This window comes from Ischnura elegans, chromosome 4 (assembly GCF_921293095.1).
Source record: "Ischnura elegans chromosome 4, ioIscEleg1.1, whole genome shotgun sequence".
NCBI lineage: Eukaryota > Metazoa > Arthropoda > Insecta > Odonata > Coenagrionidae > Ischnura > Ischnura elegans.
This window is the reverse complement of record NC_060249.1, coordinates 107489262-107501736: the sequence shown is the minus strand read 5'-3', so window position 1 is coordinate 107501736 and position 12475 is coordinate 107489262. Positions and strand designations below refer to the sequence as shown.

The 12475-nt window shown below is 38.5% G+C and overlaps 1 protein-coding gene across 3 annotated transcripts in view; it reads left to right on the top strand.

Annotated features, from left to right (window-relative positions):
• The window catches only part of LOC124157868 (endoribonuclease Dicer-like), a 159207-nt gene that overhangs the window by 124207 nt on the left and 22525 nt on the right, over positions 1–12475 (top strand). For all 3 annotated transcript variants that reach the window (XM_046532925.1, XM_046532924.1, XM_046532926.1), the window contains exons 23-24: positions 1624–1771; positions 12222–12444. In XM_046532925.1, coding sequence (XP_046388881.1) covers positions 1624–1771; positions 12222–12444 — 371 coding nt within the window. The remainder of the gene's footprint in view (positions 1–1623; positions 1772–12221; positions 12445–12475) is intronic.

The window sequence follows — 12475 nt, the reverse complement described above, 5'->3', positions numbered from 1 at the left end:
GGGGTATAATTAGTCTATTCCCAAATTTTGGTGCAAATCGATTCAGTTTGAAAAAATTGCAAGGTTTTTCACTTTTATGAGCTTCATTTCCTGGACTAATGGTCGTATCGGATACCTCGGATCCAAATATCCACGGATAATGCTCTTCACCTTATACTCCGAATCCAAATTCGTCGAAGAAATTGAATCTGAATCCGAAATTTTAAATCAATGCTTTCGTGAATGCAATGTCCCATAAGACTGAGTAAGAAAGAGTTCTGATCCTCTCTTTGCATAAGCCATTGCTCTACAATGCTTGTCCTACTCACGAATAATTTTATTTAAAAGCTCTCACAGGAGTATTGCAATAGAATTGCAGCCGAGGAAAATTTTAAGGCAAAACACGACAGGCACATAGCATGAACCTTCCCAAGAGAATGAACAATAATCGGGGGAATCTCTGTGCCTTAGGATAATAACCACATCGTAGATTTCACAGAACCACACGAGGCCATCCATCAGCCAATGCCTCTGCCATTTTTTTCCTTTCTGAGACCCCACAGACCATAAATCACTTGCCTCAAAGGAAAATATCAAGTTACACGGGTACAATGGAAACGTGTTTCATCCCTACCCCATCTCACCCACTGACCTTTTCGGTCAACCATGTTCTATTCTCCCAGTTTCTGGAGGCCAAATGCTAGGTGAGTCACCTACTGAGCCCTAAGATATCTTGATAGCTTTCAATAATTGTATTACTCGCACGAGGTTCAAAAAAGAATGAGACCTAATACGACACATATCTGACAGAATTTAAGTTTTATCAAGCTCTAATTTATTGACCCAAAGATTTATAGTCACAACAAGGCTATTAATATTCAGCATAGTCCAAACATGACCATTTTGGAAGTAACAAGCGTAGCATGAGTGCATTCAAACAAGGCGAGACAGACTAGAAACTTCAGGTAATGCAAACTGCGTATAACACATTGCAGTATAAATGGTGAGGGATGCCCACTTGTGGCAGTAAATTTAGTGCACCCTCCGGAGCGAAAAACCCCGTGCCATCTTTTCCATGATAACCTCTGAGGTACCGACGTGACGGCGCGATGCTTAAGAGCAAGAAAAGCATACCGGAGCAGTTTTAAAATATGTCTAAGGGAGAAACTACCCTGCCTGCCGCATGTTTTTGACCAAAGGTTTCAGATGGCTGACTCACACTGAAAACCAAGGCCACTCAGCTCCCCTTGGACTTGCGACCGGTGAAGGGGAGGGGGAGGGGGGAAACAAGAAGTTTGTGTAAGAGGCGCACCCTTATTTTCGCCTGCAATTTCTGAGAAAAAAGGTGCGCCTCTTACACATGCTTATACAGTATATAATGAGGTTATTACTTGGAAACCAATGAGAGCTGCTAGCAATTGCGTCTTTAATACAAAAACTCTTGTCATTTTAGTTAATTTGATAACCATGGTATTTAATGACCTTTTGCCCTTCTTTCCTTTTTAATTTCATCATCTAAGTAGATTTGAATGGTTCCAATCCTTTCTCAAGAGATTGAATCTGAATCCGAAATTTTTCTCATTTTCTCATCATTCTCATTTTTTTCATATCTGATCTCAGAAAAATTTGTTTTCAAATTTAAAGATGATGGAGATTGCCAAGGACCAGAGCTTGCTGATACCCTTTGTGCACTGACTGGGGCAACTGCTGGTGATGTCATCAATCTGGAGCGGCTTGAGACCTTGGGAGATTCATTTCTCAAATTTGCTGCTTCAACATATTTGTATCTGAAGTAAGGTTTGATTTTATTTCTATTCTGTAACTATTATCCATACTCTTAATATAAAGTTGAGTACCTCAAATCCGGAATCCAGAAACCTGGAAGACCAGAAATCGGGAACGGCTCACGGCTTGCTTTGCTACATAAGCATCCACATATGTATGTATATGTGTCATGATGAGTGACCGCATGTACACTAGGGCGGATCGGAAAAATCGATTTTTTTCAAATCCATCTGGCCCAATGAAAAAAAGTTGTGGGACCGATCAAAAATAAGGCCTGAAAAATTTGAGACCTCTAGGTGAACCCCTGACCCTCGCTCAAATGCGATTTAGGGGGGGAGGGACAAAATTCTTAAAATGTAATATTTTATGGTCATTCCCTATAGATTTTGCCGAGTTACTGCCCTTCTAGGGCAAACTTTTCATGCATTTTGACGTATCTGCCACCGTTTAGCCACAAAATGCCTCATTTGAGTCCGCGCCCGCGAAGAAAATATTCCAACGCCCAAGCAGCGTCGCGGATACAAGAACGGCAGGCCGATCCCTTCCCCTCCCACGCCTCAAATACAGCAAAATTCATCCCGTGTGTGCTGCTAGGAGGGCGTTCATCTTTGATAATATAAATCGGAAGATGGTAGAAGATAAAAAAGGATGCTTAGTGAGACGACTTGTCTTATATTTTGCGCCTCGTCGGCATTATAAAAATCGATGTTAGCAACATTTAGAGAAGTGATGAAATATTTTTAAATCCGAGAACGCAGGAAAGGAGTCTACGGTCTATGAAAAGGCCTCTCGAGTGGCTATAAAGATGTGTGAACTTTGGATATGCGCTTCTATTCTGGTATTGTCCGACAGCTGCGACTAAATGGATTTTGGTTGAAGGCCGCTCGCGTCCTCCCCGCTCGCCTCTCCCACGCCCAAAATGCACCAAAATTCACACCAAGTGCGTCTTTCTTCGTTAGTCTAACTAATATTTGATGTTTCAGCATCGTCGGTGGAGGAACAATCACGAAAGAATTACTCAATTATCTCCTTTCCAGTCTGTATTTCTTATATAAGTGTCATTCCTAGTCTCTCGCTGCTGTCAACAAAGTTTTGGAGAATTCTTTCACGAATCTCTCGTCCGTATGTTTAATAAAAGGAATATTTAACTTCAAATTTGAACGTTCATCAATAGATTTTTGAATTTCCACAGCGCTTAGGTCAGATATAACCGGAGGTACCGTGGTCTCTCTCCAATATATCATCAGCGGGTAGTCCTTTACATCGATATTCTAATCCAGCAATTAAAAAAATCTCGGATTGGTCGCCAAACGCATCCTTGCAACAACGACAATTGGGTCCCTAGATTGCCCTCCCAATGTTTATGTCGCAATTCTAAGTCAACTTAGTGCAATTAGCAAATATACCACTGCAAGGATGAAATATGATTTTATGCTTTCCCCGCGAATGACGTGGGTAAACTCTTCTCGGGAGACAAAACATTTACCCCTGAGGATGAGCCCCAATTCGGAGCTTGAAACTTTGGTCATTATGGAAAAATTAACACGGTGGGAATCCCGAGAAGAGTTCACCCACGCTGCAAGGGATGTTGGAATTATGCTTGTTGCAGAGGGATGATGCCTCCTTTTTAGACTGTGTTCACTTGGCACCATCGCATTCACATCCTTTTTAATTTTGTTTATCTACTTTTCATTCGGAAAGGATTCGAGAATCGCAGATTTTATAACTTTTGCTAATCCTCCGACGGGGGAGGTGAACCCGCAAAAGTGGGACCCTGTTTCTTCAACTAGCACCACACACTTGGATTGATAAGTCGTCTTGCCTTTTTTTATCAGACAAGAGTATAGTCTTTCATTCCATCAAAATGGAACCCTTTGATAACATCGTTTGATACGTCTCTTTTCGTATTCTCGGTAATTAGCATCTTTTTCTGCCTAGTAATTCTGGTACACTACCTTGGATGTATCTTACAAAGTTATGATTTTTGCGTCAGCTAAAGTTGCGAGAGCGATTATTGCTGCTGATTGGTTCTTGCATATACCTCTATCACAGTTGGCAGACTCATTTTCCCCGCAGAAGTTCCAGTTTGACTTTAGTCCTTAATGTTTATTTCGTGAGGAACGTAGAGATATAAATCGGCTGATTCCTCGTCCGTTTAATTTTCTTCGGATGAATTGATGAAGAAAATGTTTGATGCTATTTTACCGTTCAAGTATTGAGGATGTTAACTCAACGCTCTCTTACGATTCCCTTTTTTTCCTCACTTGTCGAGTTTCTTCAGGATTCAATCCAGCAGCCATCATCTTTCGTTTCGTCCGCTTGTCTCTCAAAATACTTATTCATTAGGGGGAACCTTATGCTCCTTCTTGCTCACACACACAAAAAAATCGCATAATTTCAAATTTTCCTTTAAAAATTTTTCAGTTTTGTACTTCAATAAAACCCTAATTTTGGTCTACTCGCATTTTCCGTAAGTTTTAGTACTTCATGTGGTACCGCTATATCCATTTAATAACACACATAATGGAAGAGAAGTGCGTCAGCATTGTTCGTACGCCTTTATAGCCACTCGAGAGGCCTTTTCATAGACCGTAGGCTACTTTCCTGTGTTCTCGGATGAAAAAATATTTCATCGCTTCTCTAAAATATTCTCCAAAACTTTGTTAACAGCAGCGAAAGACTAGGAATGACACTTATATAAGAAATACAGACTTTTTTTCATTGGGCCAGATGGATTTGAAAAAAATCGATTTTTCCGATCCGCCCTAATGTACACCCTTCTCTATATAAAAATACGAGTGATGAAACAAGTCATCAGCTTCACTCTCCTTGATTATATGACTTAGAGAAATGGAGAATTCACGTGTCCTACTTTAAATCAAAGAGGAGTTAATAAAAATGGGAAATACCTTTGGGAAGGCCCTGAAGACCAGAAATCCAGAAAAACCGGAAATTCAGAAACCCTTTGGTCCCAGGCTTTCCGGATTTGACACTTTGAGTGCCGGCTGTTAAATTTAAAGCCCTACTGAAAAATCCAGCCATTTTCACTATATTCGTACATTTTTTAAAACACTAGCATCAAAAATATATTTATATCGATGTGCATTTCAATAAAAATGGACTTTGCTCTTCTTTATAAATGAGTTTAGTAACATTTATTGCTAATTTTTAAATTATAATTTAACAATGAAAACCTACTGTTTTTAAAAAATAAAAAAGTTGCAACATATGATGTACCGCCATAACATGCATAATAATTTTTTTAATATGCTCAATTTGAACTATTTAAAGCATGGAAATCATAAAAAATCATTTTTCCAAGCAAAGCATTATAAATCCTGGATGACAAAAAGGGTCAATGCACCCTCAACGAATTGGCCCAAAGAATTGTCACACTAAGTGGCCTAAGATGCGGATGCCGGTAGCTATGGAGGACTTTTCGTCCTCAAGTCATAAAGTGAACTCTTTTTCCATCGAGCAGTTGATTTTTGAAAAAACCAGACCCCTAAGCAGTAAACTGGAAAAGTACCACGGGCGAAATATTACGGCTTCACGCATACAAAGCCAATTAAATGGAAAGACTTAATATTACGTCCATGGCAATCCTCAGAAGGATTAGCAGGACGTAATATTACGTCCATGGCACGCAAAGTGTTAAGGTCCTCAACTGTATATAAATTGGTTAGGATACTAGATATTAGATTTGAATTCTATTTTGAGAGGTGAGAGCCATATAACACGTTGTGTACAGATGGCGAGAATTCTCGTCATTTTTTTCCCGAACGTTCCGGATGGATGACGAAGATCCTCGTCATTTAGGCGTGTCAACCTAAACAATTTTAAAGCGTACAATAATAATAATAATAATGTTTATTTGTCCAGAGATCTAGATGTACAAGGGGTACACTGATATAGGACACGTCAGGTTAAAAAATATATGTACAATAACGTATTCGTTAGTATGTTTTCAGTCGTTGTTTGTTATTCATAATGAATTGATGCTTCATAACATTTGATTGGGTAAAGTTATATTCTAAACATTAGCTTACCCCGGTACGCAATGTGTTAACATGAATTAAGTCTGAGCACCATCCAACTTGGTATATGCAGAATTTGCATGGTATTGTGCTGACAAATTTTGTTTTAAACACAAAACTCGTTTTTTTTCTTCCAATGTGTAAACAGAAACTAAAAATATATCCCATTAACACATTAATTGTGTTATGTTCAGACATGGTCACATGGTACTTAATAACTGTTTATTAACCAATGTTACTTTACACTCTTACATTTTACATTGCGCACCGTACTACTCACTTATTTGCAGTGCTACCAACATGGAGATAGTACACCTCCCTCCTTGCAAAAAAAAAAGAAAAACCTTAATGTCATACCTTCAAACAAAATTTGGTTACAAATACCAGCATAAACAAAAATTAAAGTCACAAATCAAACACTATCTTGGGTTTCTTCACTCTTTGACTACGTCTGAGTGAAATTTGGGTAGTCCCACCTTCAGGAGTTTTAGGGGTCACTAGATCACTTTGGGAGCTCTTACATTCAGAATCCATACATGAATCAGCCTGTGTTATTGATGTATCCATGCATTCCTTGGAACCACTATCACCAGCTGATGGCTGTGGACTCACAGCCGATTTGAGTAGATGTTCACAACCTAAATCTATAACTCCATCCCCTTTTAGATAGTTCTCACGATCTGAACCCTGACTTCCACTAGTATGAGCAGTCTTTGAGTCTATTAAGTTCTTCATAGGGGTTCTACCGTCACCTTCCTCTCTGGAGAGGATCTGTTTTAAATTCCTAACACAATATACATCTTCACTAGTACATATTACATACATCTTATTACCAATGGGTTTCACAACCACTCCATTTATCCATTTGTCCCCTTTTCCATAGTTTAAGATGTTCACTAAATCACCAGGATGATATACTTTATAAGTACATACATCTGTGTGTTTCTTATTACTCAATACCTCAGAGAAACTTTGTTTCAACATAGTTAATTTTGTTCGAAGTTGTCTCCCCACTTGCAATTCTGCAGGTGGTTTCCCAGTGAAACAGTGTGGGGTAGAACGATACTTGAGAAGCCATCTCTGCAGCTTCTGATTATTTGACCCTTTATCATTAGTTGCTGCAGTGAGAGCCTTTTTGAAAGTTTGCACCCCTCTTTCAGCCAATCCATTGGAGGATGGATTATAAGGTGCTGTAAATAAATGACGAATACCATTTTCATGACAAAATTTCTTAAATTCACTAGAAGTTAGCTGAGGCCCATTATCAGTGACAATAGTTTTTGGAATGCCCCACCTAGCAATGAGTGTGTGCAGTACATCTATTGTGCTATCTGTTGTTATATTTTTCATCTTAAACACTTCAGGCCACTTGGAATGCGCATCAATGACAATTAAATACATACTACCCTGGAAAGGGCCTGCAAAATCCAAATGCCATCTTATTCCAGGATATTCTGGCCATTCCCAGTGATGTTTTTTTGAGTAACTCGGAGAATTTTGCGTGATTTGACAACCTGTGCATGTTTTTGTAATATTCTATAAGTCTTTTCTAAGCTCAGGCCACCATACAAAATCTCTTGCTACCGCTTTCATTTTCACTACCCCCATATGCCCCTCATGTAATTCATTCAAAATTTTGCCCTGTAATACTTTTGGAATTACAGTTTTTCCATGCATTGTAATACAACCATCTATTATTGAGTAATTATGCTTATTCCTGGCATAAGGTTTAGTTTCCTCTGAAATAGTCTCAGGCCATCCTGAAATAACATAATGGAATATTTTGGACAATACCCTGTCTTTCTTAGTTTCCCTATTAATTTCCTCACAGGTTACAGGACTTAAATCCATTTCCAACAGATTTACTTTACACATGTCCTCAACATCACAATTAATATCATCCTCCTCATCCATTGCTGGTAACCTCGATGGCCCATCTGCATTGGCGTGTTTGTGTGTTGGTTTGTATTTCACACTGTAATCATAGTTGGCTAGAAACAATGCCCACCTCTGCAGCCTGTCTGCCGCAATGGTAGAAGCAGCTTTAGCAGGATTAAACATAGAAGCGAGCGGTTTGCTATCTGTTACAATTGTAAAGTGCCTACCTCTGAGGTAGCGATCATATTTTTTTATCGCCCATATGATGGCCAAAGCCTCCTTATGAATGTGGGCATATTTTTTTTCGCTGTCACTTAGTAACCTTGATGCAAAAGAGATGGGTTTATCGTCCCCTGATTCAAATACATGGGATAATGTCCCTGAAATGCCATAACTTGAGGCATCACATGCTAATTCTACATTTAAATTTGGGTTGTAGTGTACTAAAACTTTGTCAGATGCCACCAATTGTTTTGCCTTCTTAAAAGCCTTATCACATTCATGAGACCAATGCCATTTGGTTCCTTTTTTTAAGAGTTTATACATGGGAGTCAAAACCTCTGCAATTTTAGGCAGAAATCTATTGTAGTAGTTAACAAAACCACAAAATGCTTTTACCTCTGATACATTCTGTGGTCGAGGACAATCTGTTACTGATTTGATTCTTTTATTTGTTTTGTGTATCCCCTTGGCATCGATAATGTGTCCACAGTATTCTACAGACTCAGCCATAAAAATACATTTGTTTCTGTTTATGGTCAATCCCTTTTCTAGTAGTCTTTGAAAGAGTAACTCTAAATTTTTCAAGTGCTCAGAATCGGAACTACCAGTTATATATCATCTTGAAAACAGAAACAATTCGGTATCCCTGTAAGTATCTGATCCATACATTGTTGCCATATGGCAGGAGCAGAAGCAATACCAAACGCTAGCCTTGTATACTGATACAGTCCTTTGTGGGTTGCGATTGTTAGAATTTCTTGTGAATCCTTGTTCATCTTTAGATGATGATATGCTGAGTTTAGATCTAACTTGGTAAACTTCTTCCCACCCTCAAGATGACTGAAAATGTCCTCTATTCTTGGTAATGGATATTGGGGAACCACTAAATTTGGGTTAACAGTTACCTTAAAATCCCCACATATTCTTACTCTATCCACTCCCTTAGGTCTTGGAACAATTGGGGTAGCCCATTCACTGTTATCTACTTTCACCAAGATGTTCTGTTTTACCATTAGATCTATTTCTTTTTCAATGAGGGGTTTGTATGCATAGGGTGGATGTCTGAACTTCATTGCTTTTGGTTTGGCATCCTCTTTTAGCCAGAGTTTCCCCTCAATATCTTTTAAAACCCCTGGTTTGATGTCAAACAATGTTTCATACTGTTCCAGCAATGAAGCCAGATTGTTTCCAACCCTCTCAATTTTCTTTACCTTTCCTTGCACTATTTCCCATTCCACAGGAATTTCTTTTAACCAATCTCTACCCACAATGGGTTTACAATCATTTTCTACAACATATAGCATTAGGGTTTTCTTGATATTTTTAACTCTAACATCTACCAGACATTCCCCCACAAGAATTATTCTTTCTCCTGTGTAGGTTTTCAGATGCACATTACTGTGTTTCAAGAGTTTGTCAGGAAATGTTTCATAAAACTGAGAGTTTGACATTAGGGTAACTGCGGAACCAGTATCAATTTCAAATGGAACATGCTTTCCCTCAACAATTATGGTTAGATACCACGCATCCTTTTGTTTAATTTTCCGTTTATATCGATTTTGAATGTTTGGATTTACCTTACTTTCAGAAACAAGACCAACCTTGGAAGCTTTACAGCAATTAGAAATACCTTTCACGTGGTTTCCTTTTGAAGTGGTTTTCTTATTACCAGAATTAGTTACCACCACATAATCACAAAATAAGCTGTCCTTGTCATCTTCTTCTGAATCCGAACTTCCTTGTTCCTCCAGGGAGTTCACTATCGCCTTATTGTTCCGGGTAATGTTGCGATCTTAGAAATGTGACCTTTTTTCCCACACTTTTCACAGGTAGATTTCCTCTTGGGACATCTAGGTCTGGTATGCCCCTTTTCACCACAACAATAACACGTCAGTTGATTGATCATAGTTGCAGCCTTCTCACGTACCACTCCATCTTGCCGTCGAGCGGCTGACTTAGGTTTAAATTGAACTTTATTCACACTTTGGTTCTGATTCACTTCAGAAGCATATCTCACTGCTGCTTCCACGGAAAGTGCTATCTCAGAAGCCCTGGCCCACCTCAAATTATCACCTTCTTCAAACAATCTCTGCCTGATACGTTCTGACTTCAAACCTACCACCAACTGATCTCTGAGGCGATCTTCTAAAGTTTCATTGAACTTACAATGCTTGGTCAACACTTTTAAAGCGCTTATGTATTCCATTACTGTTTCCCCCTGTTGCTGCATCCTCTGACCAAACACCGTTCGAGAGCGAATTGAAGATGGTTCGGGTTCCAATCTGCGCCCCAACTCACGACATAACTCGTCAAATGTTCTCGTACCTGGTTCTACTGGATGTAAAATATTTATCAGCGACTCCACAGTGTTAAATCCTACATGTCCAAGGAATAAATCCACTTGCTTCTCTGGAGGAACATTTTGCGCGCGAAACTGATGTTTTAGTACCGTAACATAAGTTGACCATGACACTTCAGATTCATTAAAAGGCTTAATGTTGATGGAAAACTTTTGATTAGCCATTACAGTTAATGAATCGTTGTGTATCCCATCCTCGTCGCCACTGTTATGTTCAGACATGGTCACATGGTACTTAATAACTGTTTATTAACCAATGTTACTTTACACTCTTACATTTTACATTGCGCACCGTACTACTCACTTATTTGCAGTGCTACCAACATGGAGATAGTACAAATTGCATTAAAAATATTCAAGAAGAGCTTATTATTATGCATTTGTAGGATCATAATGTGGTCTGTCTAAAGTCAGAGGCAAGTCTGCATAGGTAGTCCATTATTTGTATAAGGCTTTGCGTATGTGAATCCATGCTTATTAAAGCAGGAAAAATTAAAAGATTGGCTGGCATAGAAAATATCCACCTGGGTTTTTGTATGCAAAAAGTAGGCTGTATTTTTAAATCCTTTATGCTGGTCATATTACTTCAAAAAAGGAGCTCTTGACCCAACCCCCTAAGAGTTCGATAAAAATTGATACAAATGGTGCTTATTCATGAAAAACTGTGTGTGTCATCTTGTTTTCTAAAATATTTATGATATAATGTAGCTAGAAGTCTTTACAAAATATATAGGATAGGAACACAAACACATGACTTTGTTATAGCAGTGGTGTGGAGATGAAGTGATTGCCATAAACACATGGAAAAAATTTCACCTTGACTGTGTATCGAACCATAGGCCTGCTTACTGGGCAGATGCTCAGAGCAGCAAGCTGCCGAGAATGCTTTTAATCACCAGTATCATCAGCAGGAATTTTATTCCACCAATTCCCCTCAGATGGAGCACAATGTTTTCGCCAAAATAAGTCTCCAGGCATGATTCCCGCCACCAGGGAAGAAATACATAGAAGGCAAAATGAAAGTTACTCACTCTCTCAGACAGTGAGATAGAAATAGCTCATTCGTTTCAGGGAAAGCTAATCCTGACAAGAAGAAATCAACCATTTTGGTCTCATGCATATAAAAAATAACAATCACTCAAGTTGCATAAGCATGTACAAACATAAAAAAATAGAATCTGAAGTAGGGGAAGAGGAACACAAACTCATGATGTAAACATAGTGGTGGCATGAAGATGCAATGATGACTGAAAAGTAAGGTAGTTTGAGTCTTGAATTTTTTAGATTTGAGTGAGAAAAAATTGCTGTTGACTCCCACTTGATGCTGAGATTTATTTGCTCAAAAAACCAAGTCTTGAGATTGCTCAAGATCTCTATCTTAGCAGATGTGATTTTTCTGGGCCCTGTGATATTGTGCGACATAGTAAAGTTGTAGTAATTCCCTTGCAATGGTATGAAATTTTCATTGATTTGATACCACAAAATATCAAGAAATCCCTTATGCTCAGGCCTTTGAATTGAGAAGTGCAGGATTGGTGCAACTTACATCTGAAAAATACTGGAACCTAATATGTTGAAAATAAACAGACTTTGTTCAAGTACCTGCCCTGTTAAGTTTGATTTTGAGTCATCATTATGTAGTATAGGTACCAAGCTTCTGCAGGTTTCTAACAATGTGAACACGCCTCACCCATTTTGGGTAGCTATTTTTAGATTCTTCTGTAAATTCATGGTAGTGTATTTTGTAAAATGGGGAAAACTTTTCCATGACCTGAGTAATGGTAACCATAAACTAAGATTTTCCTCAGGGACGCCTATTTCCCTATACTAGGACGCTAAAAAATATCTACTCATTAGTATTTTATTTTAATAAATGGTTAAGGAATGCAGAGAAATTTTTTTTAGAATTGAACTAATAATCAAGCCAGAAGAATTATTTGACAATTACTTCTCTTTTAAAGGTATCCAACTCTGGATGAAGGAAAACTGACCATGATCAAAGGAAAAATGATCAGTAATAGACACCTTTTCTATTGTGGCAAGGCTAGAAATTTGGGAGGGAGAATGAAAGTGCATGCTTTGGCTCCTCAGTCTGATTGGACTCCCCCTGGCTTTGCTGTTCCAAACTTCCTGAAGGAAAAGTTAAACTCAAGTGGAGGAATTACAAAAAATATATTGTTTCAAGTGAGTATTATGCTACATTACTTGTACCAGA